The 19,902-nt window shown below is 47.1% G+C and overlaps 1 protein-coding gene across 2 annotated transcripts in view; it reads left to right on the top strand.

The window, feature by feature from the left end:
* Positions 1–19,902, top strand: part of EDARADD (EDAR associated death domain) — a 60,489-nt gene that overhangs the window by 17,706 nt on the left and 22,881 nt on the right. For both annotated transcript variants that reach the window (XM_032312954.1, XM_032312955.1), the window contains exon 4: positions 5,840–5,898. In XM_032312954.1, the coding sequence (XP_032168845.1) occupies positions 5,840–5,898 (59 nt within the window). The remainder of the gene's footprint in view (positions 1–5,839; positions 5,899–19,902) is intronic.

The following is a 19,902-nucleotide window of genomic DNA, read 5'->3' as shown; positions in this document are numbered from 1 at the left end:
CTCAATTCTGTGGGATGCCTGTTGGATGTCAGACTTCTGGAGGCCTCCGAGATTCCAGTTAAGTAAGTCTGGTGTGGAGCCTGGGAATCTGCATTGTTGGCCAGCACGGGAAGTTCAGACGCCAGAAAGCTGGGCTCTGTCTCTTGAGACACACAGGCCAAGGCAAGATCTCTACTGCTCTCACTTCAAGAGATACCACATAGAATCTTGGTGAAAAACTACCTTTAGTTTAAAAACTACCTTTAGTTTAAAAACTACCTTTAGTCCTATTAAGGAGGGGGGGTGTCTTTTAGTTGGAATCGTGTGGGAGGCTGTGAACGTAGCCCCTTGTTTGAACAAATCCAGCACCCTGCCGCTTACTAGGTGAATGGATGTTAAAGAATGTAAGAAAGAGATCAATCAACCAGTCTCTCATTCAGTCTTAACTCTTGGCCCCCGATAAATGATTCTTTCTTCAAAGCTTTATAACTCTCAGAGTTTGCATAAGCCTTTCTTTCATAATGTTCTCTATGTCTGTCAACTTTCAAGTTGAGAGCACAGTGTGGAATTCTACAAAGGTTCCAATCTGATGGGACCAAAATCTGATTTCCACGCATTGGTGCTGTCCTCACCACAAATCGGGGAGCTGCAAAGTTAACCCCTGTGTCAAACAACCTAAGAATGGAGGTTTCCTCCACAAGTCAAGTTTTTGGAAGGTGTTAAACATGGCACCTGCCTTTCAGGTTCCTTTGACTTTCTCTGGCAATCCACACTTGGACAGTAGAACTGACGTAGCTTTGCTCTGTCCTCTAGGAGGCTGAGCTTTGAAAACATGTGTCATTCCCACTGTCTGCTATCCGCCAGGCATAGTAAAGTGTCCAATGAGCAGATGATCCCAGTGGCATCTGCTGTGGTGTTAAGCAGAGGGAAATGTGTTTGGAGTGCCATTTACTCACCCAGCTGGACAGGGAAGGACCCTGCCCGGGGTTAGGCGGACAGCCACACATACCTGACACTGGGTGGATTAGATGGACAGCAGTTTATGAGTCCTTTATCCTTACTTGGGGGTGGGGGATGCTGCAAGCCATGCAGGGTCACATGGGGTTGCCCTCAGGAGCACGTGAAGAAGCAGGGGCTGCAGTTCTAAGTCAGCCCCAGTTGATTCCATGGTGCCTTGACATCAATTTAAATCTTAGTGACGATTGAGACTTACAGGGTAGAGGAGGGCCTCCCTAAATAGCAAAACAGGGCATAACTTGCCCAGGAGAGAATGGGCCATGTGGTGTGGTACTAGGGGAATGAGGGCCTGGCCCCCAAGGGCGTGAATTCAGACAACCAATGCTTATGGCAATAGTGACCCCAGGCAAATGCTCTGTTTGCGCTTTGTAACTAAAACAGGAATTCTGTGAGGGGCCCATTATACCTTTTGAGGTAGCCTGTTGCCTACAGAGTAAATGAAAGTTCCTTCCAAAGGCTCCTTTTAGAGCCAGGCACTGTGCATTCTGAGAAGTGAAATGAATGTCTTGGTCCCTATCCAGTAGGGACTCTCTATCCCCTGGTCTGGAACTCCAAGGGGGATAGAGAGTGTTCTAGAAAGGCCTTATATTTGTGGTCTTACTAGAGGTAAAGACATTTGTTACCTTGATTTATATTCTGTTCATCTGTGAGGCAAGAGATTCCCAGGGTTCTTTACTTCAGAGTGGGCAAGTCTTCGGCAATGGTTCAAGAGTTTGTAAATAATAATATTAAATAGTAGTAGTAGTAGTAGTAATAATACTAATAATGATAATGATAATTCTGATGGGACCATTTGTTGGCCAGGGCATGTAGCACTGAGATGACAGCCTGAAGTCTGGCCAACTGTGCTGACTCTTGAATCCCGTCTGTTATCAGGGACATCCTGAAAGGGCTGAAAAAGCACAGGTCTCCATGAGCTCCATCATGTCTGGTGGTGGCCATCTCATCTGTAGTGTCTGCAGTCTCCCACAGCTATTCGCTCAGTTGGTCTGAAGGGGACCCCCCAGGTAACCCAGGCATCTGGGAAGAGTGACCACTTCCAGCACCATGGCATCCAGCAAGAGACTGAGGAGAGTGAGTGACTGTCCCTCCCATGAGCGGAATATGCCCAAGGGTCCAAGTCTGACTCGACTCAGTAGCAAGGCCACAGAAGCCATGTCAAGCTTGTAGGGTGCTGCTTCCATGACCCAAGGCAGAATGGGCAGCAGCACCTGGAGCCTCACAGGTACAGGGTCAGTGAGAGCCTCTATTTCCAGAAGAGCCCAGCCTGCAGCCAGCGATCACTGCTCTAATGGTATAGAGAGAGAAGGGCCTAGGAGGGCGGTTTCTTGCATCAGAAGCCTATGGACAGCTTAGGGGTATCATGGTGGTCCAGAGACTTCGGGAGGAATACGAGGAAGGAGGTTTCTACCTGACAGGGAAGGGGTTGCTGAGAATGCTCACTGTAGACTTGTGTTGGAAGGAGCCCCGTTCATGGTGGACCCATCTGCAAGTAACCATGGCAATGGGAGTAAGTGAAGTGTGTAAATGGGGAACGGGTTGTCTCTAGAATTCCAAAAGGACTAAAAGATGTTGGACTTGTATTAATGTGTAGGTACTCAGAGGCCCTATAGCTCTTTAATGGCCTTGTCAGAAATGAAGCAGCCCTTAGTTTGCCAGAAAATTCTAAGAAAATGAACCAAGCGGTGCACTGCCCTGGGGGGCAATGTCCGATCCCTTTCTGTGAGCTCTTTTACAGATATTTATATGGTTTGGATGACTGCGTCACGTGGATGTCTTCAGAGGAGGATGTGAACTGTGAACCTGGAGAAGGGTGGGTGTAGATAAGATCTTGCCTGCAAAGTCCATGTGCTAGAACAAAGCTGTTAGAAAACCCCCTGGGTATCCTGGTCACCACACACTGGGTGCCTTTGCAGATGAAGGCACACTGCAGCTGAGAGACTGCTCAAGTAGACACTAGACAGAACATTTCAGCCAAAACTGAATAGCCAGGTATTTACTAGTGGCTGATGGGATAGAGTCAGTAATGGTAATAACACTGGGCATGGGGTGTAGGGCTTTCATGGATGGGACCATGGCAGTAAGGTTGCAGTAATGCACTTTGAGGTGCCATTCATTTTCCTCCGGATTTAAGACGAGGCCACATTCAGCTGTTAAATGAGAAGCAGGAGATAATCAGCCTTTCACTCTTCAGGTCTTATATAATAAGTTTTGATCTTTGGAGGTCCTGTTTTTTGTTTGTTTGTTTTAATATTTTATTTATTTGTCAGAGATCACAAGTAGGTAGAGAGGCAGGAGGGAGTGGGGAAGCAGGCTCCCTGCTGAGCAGAGAGCTCGATGCGGGGCTTGATCCTAGGACCCTGGGATCACGACCTGAACCAAAGGCCCACTGAGACACCCAGGCGCCCCTGGAGGTCCTGTTTAATTTACATTGGGCCATAGTAGCTATTTGAACTGAGAAGTCTATGGGGTCCCATTTTGTCAACTAACTGGGAAGATTTAATATGAATTCATGGGGTCAGAGCAGCCATGCCCCCATGAGATGCTCTAAGACAGTGTGTGCTGTGACCCTGGAAAATTGAGGCCACATGGTAGTCCTCATGGTCAGGGTATGGCATGCCTGTCCTCTGTTTTACCTTCAGGAGCTCTCCTACCATGATGGGGGGTACACCGTGGTGACATTTAGTGGCATCTCCAGGTGTAACTGTAATTTGAGCCCTGGTGCTGACGAAGTCCATGAGGGTTGGCCAGTTCAGATATTTTTGCAGATATTAAAGCTAATTCAGAACCTACGTGCACACCTGCAGTGGCGGGGGGTGGGGGCAGAGGGAGAGAGAATCTCCAGCAGACCCCAAGCTTGGTGCGGAGCCTGACGTGGGGCTCGATCTCACCACCCCAAGATCATGACCTGCGCTGAAATTGAGAATTGGATGCTCAGCCAGTGGAGCCACCCACCCGGCCCTCTTTCATCTATTGCCTGAGTGAATTATTGTAGTGAACGTTGGATTTGCCATCAGGTCACACTGTGGACCTCTGTTTCCAGTTCTTCGTTTTCCTTTTATCTCCTCCCCAGTATCCAGGTTTCTTTCCATCTTGCTTTCATGTCCCCTCCCCTTTCCTTTTTGCGTCACTGGATAAACTCTGGGTGCAAGTAGGTGGGGGAACCCTCTGCTTCCTCCTCCACAGAGACTCAAATCAGTACCATGGGGGTTGGGGTCCGCCACAGCTGCCTGCCACAGGGTAGTGGTGGCTTTCTTATGGTTTCGGAACCCTGGGCTTGCGTCAGGCTCCAACCAACTCCTCGTCATGTGGCTGGGGGACCGTGGGTGGGTTTCCCCTGTAACCGAGGGTCAGGATCCTTACTGTAGACAGGCAGAAGTGGCCCACGGGCCCAGCGGGCAATGGGCTAAAATGGGTTTGCTACAGCCCTGCCTTTTCTTCATTTCTTTTATGCTTTCTCTACAGATTCCCTTGGAATATTTTTATTCCTACCTGCATAAAGCCCCAGCATTCACTTTCTGGCCATTCATGGTGCAGACTTTCTGGGGGCTTATAGGGACGGGCTGGGGAGGCTGACGGCCTCCTCATAGGGAGCCATCTCTTCCTCCAAGGAATGCCAGTCAGTCTGCTTGGGGCCAGGTTCCATCTCCAGGAAGGTCCCACTGCTGAGGGGTCGGGTGGGGTGCGGCAGGCCGGTGATCCAGAATTGGTCCTTCCGCACACTGTAAGCAGCTGCGCTAAGCCCAGACACACTGGCTGGGGGCATGGCATGGGGACAACAGCCATGTGCCAAATGCTCCTTCTCCATTTCCCCCAGTTCCTAGGCCAAGGGCTGCCATGGTTACGTATCCTGATGCCCTTCGGGGTCAGGAGAGCACATGTGCCGGCAGCAAGGGAAGCCACAGTGCAGGATACAGCAGGGTCACCATTTGTGCCCAAACAGCCACAAGCAGGGCGCCATGTTTCACTCACCCTGGGTGGTGATCTCATGGCTTTCTGCAAAACTCCCAAAGTGGGGATGGCACTTTGTGTATGATCACGTGTACGATCATGGTGCCGGTGCGGCTCTCCCTGGGTATTCACCAGGCTGGAGACAGCTGCTGGAGAGCTCTAGCCCAGCTTGTGATAGCTGGGACTTAAGTAGTGACCAGCCAGGGTGCTTCGAGCTGGAATTCTCCAAGCTCGCCTGCCAAACATCAGCAGACCCCAACAACACATCATACTGGGGGACAGACCGTGAACAATGGTTTTCACCTTGAGGATGAGGACATTTTAGCTGGGAAGAGAGGACAGATGCCACAGTACTTGGGCCATGCTGTTCCTGATGTCAGTTGTCACACCACCCCCCATTCACCCGGCTGGTGAGGGAAGGACCCTGCCCCGGGGTTAGGTGGACAGCCATATATACCTGACACTGGACAGATGAGATGGACGGCAGTTTATGAGTCCTTTATCCTCACCTAGGGGAGGGGACACTGCAAGCCATGCAGGGTCACATGGGGTTGCCTTCAGGAGCGCGTGAACAAGCAGGGGCTGCAGGTTATAAGGGTGGCGAGAGGATGGAGGGCCCTGGTTCCCTAGCGGGGATGTGACTGGCTCAGCTGAGTAATTCTGTGTGCCAGTAGGGATCTGAAACTCAGTACTCAGGGCTGAGTGGGGACGGTGGCTGGTGCCCTCCCCGGCAGTGGGGTGTAGCTGACTCATGGCTGCAGAGAGGGCAGAGACCTGAGGCCTTCCTGATTTCACCAAGATGTCCAAGCAGCACATAATACTGAGTCCTCGTGGTAGACCTTACACCGCAGACCGTGTTCCTTATCAAGCCTGTGTCTTTTTCCCTCCCCAGCTGAAGAATGTGATCCCATTACTTTGAACTGCCCAACTGAGTCTGACGTGCAACATCAGGTAAAACTCGTTTTATTTATATTTTTACCCTTGGCTTCTTGCTAATCCATCTAGAATTTTTTAGAAATTCTCTGCCAGAGCTTTGAAAAAAAAGAAGAGGATTTTTAGGTAATAAAATAAGTCTGGAAATGATCTTTAAACAGCCCAGTGACAGAGTACATGCACACAACTTCTGTTACTCCCAGTAACTATGGTAGCTTTAATCCATTCTTCAAAGAAAGCATTTGTCTGTAGGCTAAACACAGACCAGCAACGTCAATGAATGAAGGAGCAGAGCCTGCTTGCTTTCAGATGGAGTTGGTATGCTGTGAATGGGAAGCTTTTTTTAAGCCACAACAAAACTGGACAGTCTAATAACATTTTTGTAATGTTTTTATAAAACTTTACCTTTTTTCAGGAACCCTTTATTTATTTATTTGTTTGTTTGTTTGTTTTGGGGGGGATCTTTCCCACAATGCCAAATCTAGGGATTGTTTTCTGATTATAAAAGAATGTTTGTTATTTTAAACTTCAGATAGGACAGAAATGTATCCCCCCAAAATGAGATTTGCCTGTCATTCCATTTTTTACTTTTGAGGTACATCCTTCTAGAAGCTTCCTTGGGTCACTGTGTGGTTCAGTTATATCTGGTACTGTCCAGCCCGTTGCTTTCCACTCTTTCAAAGCTCATTGGCAAAATTGCACAATGCTTCACAGCAGGTGAACTATCTTTAGAGTATCAAATGTCTCAAAAAGCATGTCTTACCTCAAGATGGGCTAGTTTGGTCCTGCCCGTTCCATAACACCAAGGTGATTTTTAGCGAGACAAATTAAAAGTTCTGTTTAGGCTTGCTTGTCAAATGTCAGTTTGTCATAAATCATTAATAGTGATGCTCTTGGGTAGTCAGATCACTTTTGGAAAAAACAAAATTATACTGTTGTTGATAGAACGGCCAATTTTAATTGGACACAGCTCTCTCGAAAGTTGTCAGTGATGCTGCTTTTAACTTTGGTTTGGGGTTCTTGGGTCACCTACTATGAACATCATATTCTTATTTAGTCATCCTTAGTGTTTTCCTTGGAATTACGATCTAATGATTGAGTTTGGTGCCGACTAAATTTAAACAATTGTAGTAAACCCAAAGTAAGAAATTTTCTCTTCTTGCATTCCTCAATTTGTTTAACCAAGTCTTGCTCCTCGCATGTTTTGCAACGTGATATAGACTCAAGGAAGAGGCAAGAATGCTACATGGTTTGTTTAGCCTGCTTTTAGGGATTTTCCAAAACCAGTTAAGATTAGGTACGAAATATACCTTAGGACACTGTTGAGAAGCTGTTTAATTTTAAGTCATAGTTCTAGCTATAAGAAGTAAAGACTCTCCTAAAAGATGAAAATAGATCTATCAATGAATAAAAGGGGCAGAAAGCTATTTGAGATTTTTTTAGTTCTGTTGTAAAAGAAACCGTCATATTCCTATGAAAAGGAGGACTGTACCTAGCTAATTCAGTTCGTTATTTCTTTGTATAATCTATAGTATTTGTTCTAACTGCTAGATATCCAGAGGATTCTTTGAAACCAACTTGGCAGTTAGAACAAAGAAAACTTACTAGGGGAGACACGTTTAAAAAAAAAAAACAAAACCCCCACAGTCCATTTTCTAGAGCTCTGACATTAAAAGTGAGCCAAAAATATGTTCTTCAGAATATGTTAACATTTGGTGTGTGAGTGCTTTTTATCATTTGAAAACTAAAATCTACCTCTTTGAATGAAGCAGATGGAAAATAGTGCGGTATCCTGGTGTGCAAAGTCAAAGTCTGAACTCTCACACAAAATTTCATAAAGAATCCTTTACTTTTAGGAACTTAAAATCCATACCCCATCTGCTAGAGCCTATCCTACTTCTACCGTTTATTACAAGTGGAATTTGTTGCATGGATGTTCTGAGACCAAACCTGGACTGGGTGTTCTTGGGCGTAAGAAAAAGCAGGAGAGGGGGTAGGGGGTGAGAGAAGACCCCCATAGAGCTTACAGACTCATTGGAGAAGCAAGGCACCCAGCATGAGGTTTTAGGTGTGGGGATGGTTCACAGGGCTTAAAAACGTTCATGGAACTTGGGGCAGCTGGGTGGCTCAGTCAGTTAAGTGTCGACTCTTGATCTCAGCTCAGGTCTTGATCTCTGGAATGTGAGTTCAATCCTCATGCCGGGCTCCACACTCAGCATGGAGTCTTCTTAGAGGGGAAAAAAAAAAGAAAATGTGGAACTTTATGTTCAAGAAAACACTTTCCACAACTTTAGCCAACAGTGAAGTTTCAGTTATGTGGTCACATACACAAACATCAGGCAAATGAGAATAAGGCAAAATTTCTTCCAGTCTGTGGCCAACAATCTGTGCCAAGAGGAAGCTGTAGTAATAATAAAAATAATAAATATCAGGTTGCTAACTCAGAGTTAGAGGTTATAGAAAGAATGACATTCTCTTCTATTTAAGTTATTTATTTGGTTTCACCAAACAAAAAGTTTTATCTTTTAAGTTTTAAAAACTACATGAAAGTACTGGGTTCATTTAGTTGTGACTAAAGAAAGGTGTTTAATAATAAAGGAATATGGGGTAGAGAGTATATAGGAACACTTTATACCATTTTCTCAAGTTATCTGTAAATCTAAAACTATTCTAAAATTAAAATGTATTTTATCTCATTTAAAGTTTTATTTAGAGAGAGTACGTGCAGGTGGGGGGAGGGGCAGAGGGGGAGAAAGAGAGCATCACAAGCAGACTCCGTGCTGAGCGTGGAGCCAGATGCGGAGCTCAATCCCACGACCCCAAGACCTTAGCTCAAATCAAGAGTCGGAAGCTTAACCAATTGATTCACTAGGCAGCCCTAGAGTAAAAATGTATTTTAAAAACCACACGAAGGGGGCGCCTGGGTGGCTCAGTGGGTTAAAGCCTCTGCCTTCAGCTCAGGTCATGATCCCAGGGTCCTGGGATCGAGCCCCGCATCGGCCTCTCTGCTCAGCAGGGAGCCTGCTTCCTCCTCCCTCTCTTTCTGCCTGCCTCTCTGCTTACTTGTGATCTCTCTCTCTGTCAAATAAAATAAATAAAATCTTTAAAAAAAAAACACACGAAGTAAAATTTAGAATCTAGAAAAATGCAAAACCTCATTCACAATTCCACTACTCTACAGTAACCGTTTTTTTGGTCATTTGGATGTATTCCTTCATATACTTTTTTTATGTGAATGATTATAAAAACTGTTTGTAAATATATCTTGCTTTTGTCATGTGATGTTATTTCACAAACTTTATCTAGCTTGCGACATGACTGTGCCATCAGTTTGAACGGCTGTGTGGTATTACCGTCTCTGACATGGAAGTGATTCTGGGGTGCGTGTCTAAGGGCAGGACAGAAGCATCCCTGCTACCAGCAGTGGTACCTGTCAGCACTCTGAGGAGAGAGCCACTGACAAGTACTTTGCCTAGATTGAAGTATTATAAGATCCTAGATGAGGGGTGCCTGGGTGGCTCAGTCAGTTAAGTGTCTGCCTTCACTCAGGTCATGATCTCAGGGTCCTGGGATCGAGCCCCTGCATCAGGCTCCCTGCCCAGTGGGGAAGCCTGCTTCTCTCTCTCTCTCTGCTGCTCCCCCTGCTTATTCTCTCTCTCTCTGTCTCTGTGTCAAATAAATAAATAAAATCTTTTAAAAAAAGAAGAAGAAGAAGATCCTAGGGGATAAGACTGAGGATGAGTTGGAGCCCAGGCCCCAGAGCTTGAATGCCAGACACAGGTGGATGGAAGGTATTGGGTGTGGAGAGTGATGGCCCAGTGACCATATCCAGGAGCCCAGGGGGACTGTAGAAAAGATGAAGGTAAATTTTAAGTCTGTAGCTGGGAGCAGTTCCTACCAAAAATACAGAGAATTCAGGAAGAAGATGAGATTCGTGTTGCAGGGATTAAGTTCTGTTTGTTTATGGGCTGTGAGACAAGATGTGAAGGTTTGTTAGAGGTTGGGATGGGTGAGGTTTGTGACCATGCCCTGTAAGTGCTAGAAAATGCAGCTCTGGGTCCTGGTTTAGGCCTCTTGCATCTTTAGGTTACAGCTGAAGCCTCAGGAGTAGATGAAACTGCCAAGGACAGAGTCCTTGTAGAAAAGCAAAGAGGGGAACCAAGGACGGAAACTTGAGGAACATGTCATGTTAGAGGCCAGAGGAAGAAAAGGAGCTCAGAAGCAGAAATCAGTCCTTGGGACAAAATGCAATTGCTAGGCTTAAAGAGTGAGTGGGTGATAAGAAAGTTCATGCAGTCCTATCAGATTCCTTAAGGGAGCAAGGAAAAAATATTAAATTCTTATTTGAGTATGTTAGAAAATACAGTGAAAGCTGATTCTTTTCAAGATGGGAAACAGTGGATTTTAAAGGATAAGGTATCACCAGGAGTGGAGTGATCAGAAACAGAAGTGACAATTAGTGGGCTTGGTTTTCCTTACAGGATTAATGTTCCTCGAAAATACTGACAGATAATGTGCTTGAAGATGTGCTGTGGGGGTACCTGAGTGGCCCAGTCAGTTAAGTGTCTGACTCCTGATCTCAGCTCAGGTCTTGATCTTAGTGTCCCCACATTGGGCTCCGTACTGAGTATGACACCTATTTAAAAAAAAATGTTCTGTGGGGAACACCCAATATATTGGTTTCTTTCAAGGAATGTATAATCTGGCAGGGAAGATAAATGCAAACATGTATTAGATAAATAAAGTTATTTGATGCACATATTGATGAGTTAGCATTTTAAAAGAATTTCGGGGTGCCTCAGTGGCTCCGTTGGTTGTGTCTGTCTTTGGCTCAGGTCATGATCCTGGGGTCCTGAGATCGAGGCCTGCATCAGGCTCCTTGCTCAGTGAGGAGTCTGATTCTCCCTTTGCCCCTCCCCCTGCTCATGTTCTCTCTCTCAAATAAATAAATAAAATCTTCAACAATAAATAAATAAAACTAAGAATCTCAACGTTTTCAGAGACAGGATGAAAAGAAGCCTGGATAGGTAAAGACACAAGCCTTCTTTTTAGATGTAAAGATTCTGGAAGCTGAGGGGCACCTGGGTGGCTCAGTGGGTTAAAGCCTCTGCCTTCGGCTCAGGTCGTGACCCCAGGGTCCTGGGATCGAGCCCCACATCGGGCTCTCTGCTCAGCAGGGAGCCTGCCTCCTCCACTCTCTGCCTGCCTCTCTGCCTGCTTGTAATCTCTGTCTGTCAAATAAATAAATAAAATCTTAAAAAAAAAAAAAGATTCTGGAAGCTGAGATAGCTGATGGCGAGTTTGAGTAGTGCCTTGAATGGTGACCCCTGAGTGGGGCAGAAAGGGGGACATCTAGTGAGGAGATTGGAAGCTCAAGGGTGTGTTCCGTCCATACAACAGGGAGACCAGAGGCCATCGTGAATGAGGCAGGGGCGAGGCAGCATTTGGTAAGCTGGAAATGGATTGCGACAGGATAGATAATGCCGTATCTGGTATCCGTCCGTCCATCCATCCGTCCAGACTTTGATACCACCACTTTCTTAGGTGCTGGGGATATAATGGTTAATGATTGGAGCTCCAAAGTTAGCATTTGACATATCCAGCCTGGAAAGCAGAGTAGGAATGTTTCAAGATGCTCTGTAGGCAGGTAAGCTGAGAAACTCTCCCTTATGTTCTCAGATAGTCTCAGCACATCTCCATCAGGGAAGGGAGAGGAGACTGGTGGTTGAGTTCGTTTGACAGGTAAGCAGACGTCTCTGAGCAGAGGAAGAAGCCTTGTTTCTCCCACCACCTGAGAAAAACACCTCCCACCTCCCATGACTGTTAACCCAGGCATCCGGTAGAATTCCAAAGCTCCCCTTTGCAAAGTGCCGCTCTGGACAAAGCAGTCTTGGTCTCCCAGACCTGGGGAGCTTCCTGGAAGAGTCTCCCCATAGAGTGATGGCACAGAACAGAGTTTTAGACAAGTCCTTTAGGCAGTGGCTCATCCAGGGGAGGGCTCGGGAGAAACATGGAGGCAATGGCGCTCATCCAGGAATGGGGTCCCCAGGGCTCGGGTACAAGACATGGAGGGTGCCATCTGTGATGTGCTGAACATCCATGCTGGTGCCTAGGGCTGCTTTGCCGCTCTGAACCCTGCAAGTCCAAGGTGGATCCTTCTGCGGGCGCTGGGGACAGGCTCTGCACTTGCTTGTCAATGGCCATCTCCTCCCTGCATCTTCCCGCCATCTTTCCTTTGTGTGGATCTCTGTACAGACGTCCCCTTTACCCAAGGACACCGGTCATACTGGCTTAGGGCCCACCTTCATGACCTCATTGGAACTTGATACCTCTGTAAAGAGCCTATCTCCAAACACAGCCATGTTTTGAGGTCCTGGGTGCTAGGACCCCAACATGTTGGATCTCTTTGTGCAGAGTACTTAAGTCAACTCATAGGAACTTTTGCAAACAGAACAAAATGAGAACAAACGAAAAGATGTTTGGAAGGAGGTGGAAGGGTTTGGCATCCGTTGGGGCTTGGGACTGAAGAGAAGGGAAGCTGGTGACTGCTGGTGACCGGGCGCATGGGGGTCACTGTCAAAAATAGGAAAACACGAATCTGGGCAGTGGGGGATGAAAACGAATTGATCTTTTTTGAAGCTCTTAAAATGTCGTGCAGCACATCACAGATGCTTTATGGGCGTGGAACTAGTAAGTAGGACTGATGAGGAACAAACGGTGTGATATTGAGTGTTTCTCCTGGTGATAGTGCTCGAGGCATTGACTCCGGGGGTTCAGTCGTGCTCCTGCTCCTCGAGACTAGGACTCTCTCCTGCACTGGGTCAGTCCTGTTGCCCAGGCAATGGGAGTGGAGAGGCCTTAGTGAGACCATCCTGCTGGCCATCGCTGAGAAGAGAGGCAGGCCGGGTAGAGACAAGGGTGTGGGGCAGGCTGTAGGAGCTCTGAGCTTCCAGAATATAGAGAGGGAAGGCAAAACCTTCTGAAACCTAGGAGTAGATCTAACAACCCCCTAAGTGATTCTGATGCACCCCACTTCCTCTCCTACAAACAAAATCACTGAATAGGAGTCATGGCATCCAGGCATGGGTGAAATTCACCTGTCCAGCAGCAAGGCTGCTCTATGAATAATTTTGGCTCACGTTAACATAAATCTGCAGTTGCAGTTACTGGGAGATTGATCACAAAAGTACCTCTTACCCTTCATTCGCCATATCCTGTCACCAACCTACCCGTCTTGGCCATTTTTGGATCATCCGCGAGCCTGGCATGTGGTTTTGCACAGAAAAGGGGCAGGGGTCCTTCAGGCAGGGGTCCTTCACACATCAAGTACGATCCGAGCTGCCGAAAGGAATGAGAATCCTTAGGGACAGATTTACAAAATGCGGAAACACCTCTCAGTGACCTACAGAAAACAGATTTAAATTTTCTTACTAAAATTAGGCCCGGGGCGCCAGGGTGGTTCAGTGGGTTAAGCCTCTGCCTTCAGCCCAGGTCATGATCTCAAGGTCCTAGGATCAAGCCCCGCATCGGGCTCTCTGCTCAGCAGGCAGCCTGCTTCCCCCCCCCCCCCGCCTGCCTCTCTGCCTACTTGTGATCTCTCTCTCTCTCTCCCTGTCAAATAAATAAAATCTTTTAAAATAAATTAAATAAAATAAAATCAGGCCCTCCTACGATCTGCTCAGCTCAGTGGATCTGGACCATGACTACACATAGGAATCACTTCGAGAACTTTTTTTTTTTTTTAAAGATTTTTTATTTCTTTATTGGACAGAGAGAGGGATCACAAGTACGCAGAGCAGCAGGCAGAGAGAGAGAGGGAGCCTGTTGCGGAACTTGATCCCAGACCCTGAGATCATGACCTGAGCTGAAGGGAGACGCTTAACGTACTGAGCCACCCAGGCACCCCACTTGGAGAAGTTTTGTGATACTCCAGTGCCTGACTTCTATCCCATAGAGATTCTGACTGCGACAGTTTGGTGTAGGCTTCCATCACTGCTAGCCCTTGATGCCCCGGGAATTCCACTGAGAGCCATGTAGACCATGCATCCATGGTGTGAGGGGTCCAGACATGCCCACAACATTAACTCTTCATTTCCCACGCATGCAGGCTGCTCCCACTGGCTGCCTCCAGGTGTAGCCCTATGTGGTGCCTCTCTCCAAATGTCCCCTTTTTATAAGAACGCCCATCCTCTGGGATGAGAGTCCTCCCTAATGACCTCTCTTTAACATGATTACCTCCATGAAGACCTTGTTTCCAAATATAGTCATGTACTGAGGTTAGGACTCCGATATATGAATTTAGAGCAGGGGTAAGCAGGGCACAATTCAACCTTAATCAGCATTCAGTGATTTGGTGTTGATTATATTACAGCATTTATCTTGGAATCTGATACTCGGTAGGCATTTAATAAGTGGGATGGACAGATGAATACCTATCCTCTAGCACCAGCGCTAATCCGTGCACAAAACATACACCCTGATTGTTTACATCCTCTTCCCAGAGGAAAGCCAGAGCTTTCCCACCTAACTAACCTCCAAATAAAAGTCATGTTCTTACGAAATGAAGAAAAGGGAAGTGTTGGGGTCGATTCCACGTTAAAACCTATTAAACCCCTAGAGCCTGCCTGGGCCTACTTAGCCAAAGTGACTCCATGTTGCCTAGGTAGACATTTTGTTGTTTAATAAATGCCTCAGCAGTTACTGATATCAGTTCCAGGTAACTGTTGCTTAAACACACACCTAAAATAAGGCCATTTTGTTTAATAAATGCCTCAACAGTTATTGATACGAGTTCCACGTAACTGTTACTAAAACACACAGGTAGGAGACATCCAATCAGCCAAAGCCACATACGTAGAGGTCTGCGGTTGTGCCCTATAAAACTAACTTTTAAGACCAAGGAGGGGGGTGCCTGGGTGGCTCAGTGGGTTAAGCCTCTGCCTTTGGCTCGGTTCATGGTCCCAGGGTCCTGGGATCGAGCCCCACATCGGGCTCTCTGCTGAGCGGGGAGCCTGCTTCCCCCCCTCTCTCTCTGCCTGCCTCTCCGCCTACTTGTTATCTCTGTCTGTTAAATAAATTAAAAAAAAAAAAAAAAGACCAAGGAGGGGTCGCTCTCTTCGGAGGCAGCCCTGGCCGGTCAGTCTAACTTCCAATGCTTGGCATAGAATAAGGCTTTGCATAACTTTCACTTTGTCTCAGTCTCGTTCCTTTGATAACGGACCCAACAGAAGAATTATTTTTTCTTTTTTTTCCCTTTATGAGGATATAACAATTTTGTATGTAGTTGTAATCACGCTGTACAATGTAATGTTTTTTTTTAAAAGATGATTTATTTTAGAGACAGGGAGAGAGTGCGAGTGAGAGAGGGAGAGACAATGTCAAGCCGACTCTGTGCTGAGCAGGGAGCCCGAACACAGGACTTGATCTCATGACCCTGAGATCGTGACCTGAGCTGAAACCAAGAGTCCAACTGAGCCACCTAAGCGCCTCTCCTTTCTCAACTTAGTACAGTATCCTAAGCATTCTATGAGGTTAATGGGATGTAACCGAAAGAATAGTAATGAACATTTTTAAGGCTAAGACTTACTCTAAGCACGGACCTGTATGAATTCATTTAATCTTCCAAATGACCCTGTGTGGGACGTACTGTTACTGTGCCTATTTTACAGATGCACATTGTGACACAAAGAGGTTAAATAATTTGTTTAAGGTCACTCAGCTACTGAGTAGTGGAGCCAAGATTTGAACCATGCAAGCATATTGATGCCAGACTCCATGCTTGCGATTGCTACTGGCCTCACCACTGGCCTTGGAGCTAGACAGGCCTCATAGGCCTGATCTCTTTGTTTCCTCCTTCCTAAAATGGGTACCAGTCTCCTGGCACATAGTAAATGCTCAATAAATACCTGGTTAGTATTGCATTTATTAATTTTTTAAAAGATTTTATTTATTTATTTGACAGACAGAGATCACAAGTACACAGAAAGTCAGGCAGAGAGAGAGAGAGGAGGAAGCAGGCTCCTCACTGAGCAGAGAGCCCGATGCAGGACTCGATCCCAGGACCCTGAGATCATGACCTGAGCCAAAGGCAGAGGCTTAACCCACTGAGCCACCCAGGTGCCCCTAGTATTGCATTTAAATGAACACCATACCATACCTCATTAACTCTTCACCTTCAAACTCAAAACTTGTCTCCTCACCTCCTCTCCGCACCTGAAATTTTGAGGCCCAAAGAGATGTGGACGTGCTTCCCCTCTCCTTCCCCAAGTGAGATCACAGCACAGTATAATGACACAGTGTGGACAGAGCACTCCCAGCCAAATGTTTACATCCGCCTGGAACAGCCAACCCCGGCCACTTCTCCCCCAGCGCCATTATCACACCGTCTTACCTGAGTAGGGCCCTTTCAAGATGGCTCCTGTCCAGTTGCCCACTTGGCCATGGGGAACTTGTCAGGGACAGGGTCGGCTCCCTTGGCACTTCCTCATACCTGTAGGTGAGGACCTCCCAGGAGCAGAGGGTTGGGCCAGGAGTATCTACACTTCAGTCAGCTTCTGATCAAGGAGTGAGAGGCTGGTCTCCCCCCTGCTGGCAAGGGTGGTGATCCAGAGGCCCCCTCACCTGGCTTGGGTGGGCAGAAAGGCTCCCCTTCTTCCTAATGGCTGGGAAAGGGGAATAGCCACAGTGTTCACTTCTTTCAGTTCCTTCAAAGAAATCTCTTCTTACATAAGCTGAAGGTGGGGTTAGAGTAATTAATGGTCACACCACCACTTTTGGCCCCTTCGTAGCTAGTCCTTTGGGATTTACCTGGCCCCTCACTGGGGAATGGATACATACCATTGTCCTCTACTCGGGGCCCCAGTCACAGCTCTTGAGACACTAGGAGAATGTCCGTCTCATATCCTGCTATATTCTTGGCCATAGAGTAATTGAAGAGTTTCCTTATTGTGGAACTTGAGGTTGGTTCAACTGTTTTGCTCTCTGAAATATTGCTGTGGTAAACGTCCATCCCCTGCCTCTCCCGCCCCCCACGGAAGCTGCAGATTTCCTAGACTATATTTGCATCTGGATTTGCAGACTAGACCTAACAGGACAACCCTCCAGTCTCCTCGTCCTCCCAACAAGTTATGAGAGCGCACATCAGTTCCTAGTAACAAAATGCCACCAAATAAAAAGATGCTGTTTTATCTGTTGAAAGCCTGTCAGTAACTGATTTCTTTGAAATTGAACAAAACCTTTCACAGATAAAACTGCACAGTATATTGCCCAGAGGAGATGGCGGGCAGGGGACCCACCCCAATTTTTAAGCCATGGAATGCCAAGTGTGCTCGTTGATAGTGTTACGCCAAGTACCCTACAAGGACCAAGACTGAAGTTCTCAACCCTTTGCAAGCTGGAGAACTGTCTTAGTTAATGATGGACGCTAAAGACATTGTGGGTAATCTTGGATCTTGTTTATTCACCAAAGAAGCAGAAGTCTTTTGTTTCCAAGGACACATGTTTTGTATCTTTGGTGGGATTTTCCCCCACAGCTTTGACCCCTCAACTACCATCCGTGCCTACTCTTCTTCTTTTTTTCAGATTTTATTTATTTATTTGAGTGAGAAGAGAGCAAGCAGAGGGTAGGAGCAGAGCAAGAAGGAGAAAGATTCTCAAGCAGACTTTGTGCTGAGCACAGAGCCCCAAGCGGGACTCGATCCCACGACCCTGAGATCATTACCTGAGCCAAAACCAAGAGTCAGCCACTGAACCAGCTGCACCACCCACGCCTCTCCATACCTTCATTTTCGATCTCTGGGTCCTTACCTTCCTCCTGGCTCCCAGAGATCCTGACAATTTAGAATGTGGGTTTGTGCCCAGGAATGCAGACGGACACCTTGGCAAGGTTTGAGCCCAAGAGGCCCCCAGAAATCATGTCGTTCATGGTTTCTTTTGTTTTACAGCAGAGAGAACCAGAGACCATTGATGAGGGACAGAGTTGGGACCTGTGCCTTGTCCTAGGTTGCTTTGCCCCCGTGCTCCCTCCCCACCCTCAGTGCCCAGCATCCCTAAGTCAGTCACAGCTGCTGTCTCCAGTTGATGCTGGGCCTCTTGCCAGGGTAGATGTTTGGCTTTTCCCACAGTTCTAAATGCTATCTGTCTGGAAGCACGGCGTGGGTCAAAGCAACTAGAACAAAACCGATAAACGATGGGGTTGCTCTTCTCTTTAAATTGGATTGAGAAGTAGTTGGCAAAATCCTTTCCAGCCGCCTCATTGCCTTGGCAGAGCCACCAATCCAGCAGACTCTGCAAACCTGAAGCAATTATGTGCGTTTTAATAACAGGGAACGGACCCAGGCAGCGTTTGCTGTAGATGGTATCTGACGGGAGGTGGCCCGGCAGGCCACCACCTGCCCTCCTGCCCCGATCCGTTCAAGCACCAACAAGATCTGTGCAACAGATCAGTAAGCCCTCGGGTTTGTTCTTGGAGGGAAAGGCAGATGGTTCTGGCTGTTGGAAATACTCGGTCGGCCCTCTTCATCCCTGAGACCACGTTTGGAGAATGAGGAAGCAGTGCCGTTCGGTAAAACTAGAAAACTTTCCCTGGCACCGGAACTCGCTATTTTTAACCCTGGTGAGAGGGACTTCCTTTGGCTTTGCGGTCACTAGCTGCCAGTCCAAAATAGAGGGCCCCTTCTTGAAACAGGCTGGGAGAGGGCTCTCAAGACGCAGCTTTCTAGGCGTTTTTGAGGAAGGGGAAGGAATTTCGAGGGTGGGTTTTGCTGGGATGGAAACCACCTATTCTGTAAATATAAGTATTCTGCATCTCCCATGTCCCCTGCAGCCTCTCTCCTTCCCCACACCACCCCCAGTCTGCAAACTTGATCACCTCACCTCTACTAAGGGGTTTGGGGTGCCCCATGAGGGGAACAGTTACACAAACTCCAGGAAAGTTAAATTTAAGCAATACCAAGTGAATTTGATTAGGATCTTTCAAAGGATTTGATCTTCTCTTTGTCTTCAAATGCTATATGGTTTTGCCTAAAACACATAAAGATCTGACTTTGTCTCCGAGGATAGAATTTAGCTTCCTTAGGTTGTACCATCTTACTTGCTCTAGACTAAATTTGTGTATCCAGCAAGGTGACCTTCTGCTGGCCCACCTCCTCACTCTCCTTGTGCCATCCCTGGGAACCACAGCAGGTGATACCACATCATCACAGGGAGCAAACCCTCCACCCAACCCCCAGCACACACCCAGACTTGTCCCTTTTCCCCTCTCCCACCTCCTCCCTCCCCCTGCCCACAGGCTCAGCTCTCTACAGCCCTCCCCTTGTCAGGCATTTCTGGCTGGAGCTGCCCTTGCTGGTTTTTGGTAGAACCTGTCTTGCCTTGCCCTTGGCTGAGGTAGACCAGGACCATGTGTATCCTGTGTTTCTGAATGCCAGACACAATAATGAGATGTAGACTGCTGTTCCCATGACAAATTGATGGTGTCCCCTGCAGTCATCATTCCAGGGCCTTGAAAATGTCTTCTTTAAGAAACTTGGCCAGAGAACTCCAACTTAGGAAGGCCAACTTAATGGTTTTTTGACTTTATGGGGGTACAAACGTGACATGTGTTCAGTAGAATTGGCACTTTGGAGTTTGGATTGGGATCTTTTTCCCAGGCTAGCGATCCCCAGTACGATCCTCTCTCCCGATGCCGGCCAGCCGTCCTAGCTCCCAGGCAGCCACATGACCACAACGGGTCAGCAGCCAACACACCGACAACCCTTCCACACCCACACAGCTGTTCTGCTTCCCCCTGTCAGTACGTTGCTCGATCAGTGACATGAGATATTCAACACTTTCTTATCAAATAGGCTTCGTGTGAGATGCTCTTGCCCAACTACAGGCTAACATAATTATTCTCTCTCTCTCTCTCCCACTTTTTTTATTTTTAAGATTTATTTGAGAGAGTGAGTATGTGGGAGGGAGGGGCAAGGGAGAGAGAGAGAGAGAAGCTTAAACAGACTTGCTGCTCAGTGCGGGGCTCGATCC

The sequence above is a fragment of the Mustela erminea genome, chromosome 14, assembly GCF_009829155.1.
Source record: "Mustela erminea isolate mMusErm1 chromosome 14, mMusErm1.Pri, whole genome shotgun sequence".
Lineage (NCBI taxonomy): Eukaryota > Metazoa > Chordata > Mammalia > Carnivora > Mustelidae > Mustela > Mustela erminea.
The sequence above is the reverse complement of the archived record's forward strand: the minus strand, read 5'-3'. Positions and strand labels throughout refer to the sequence as shown.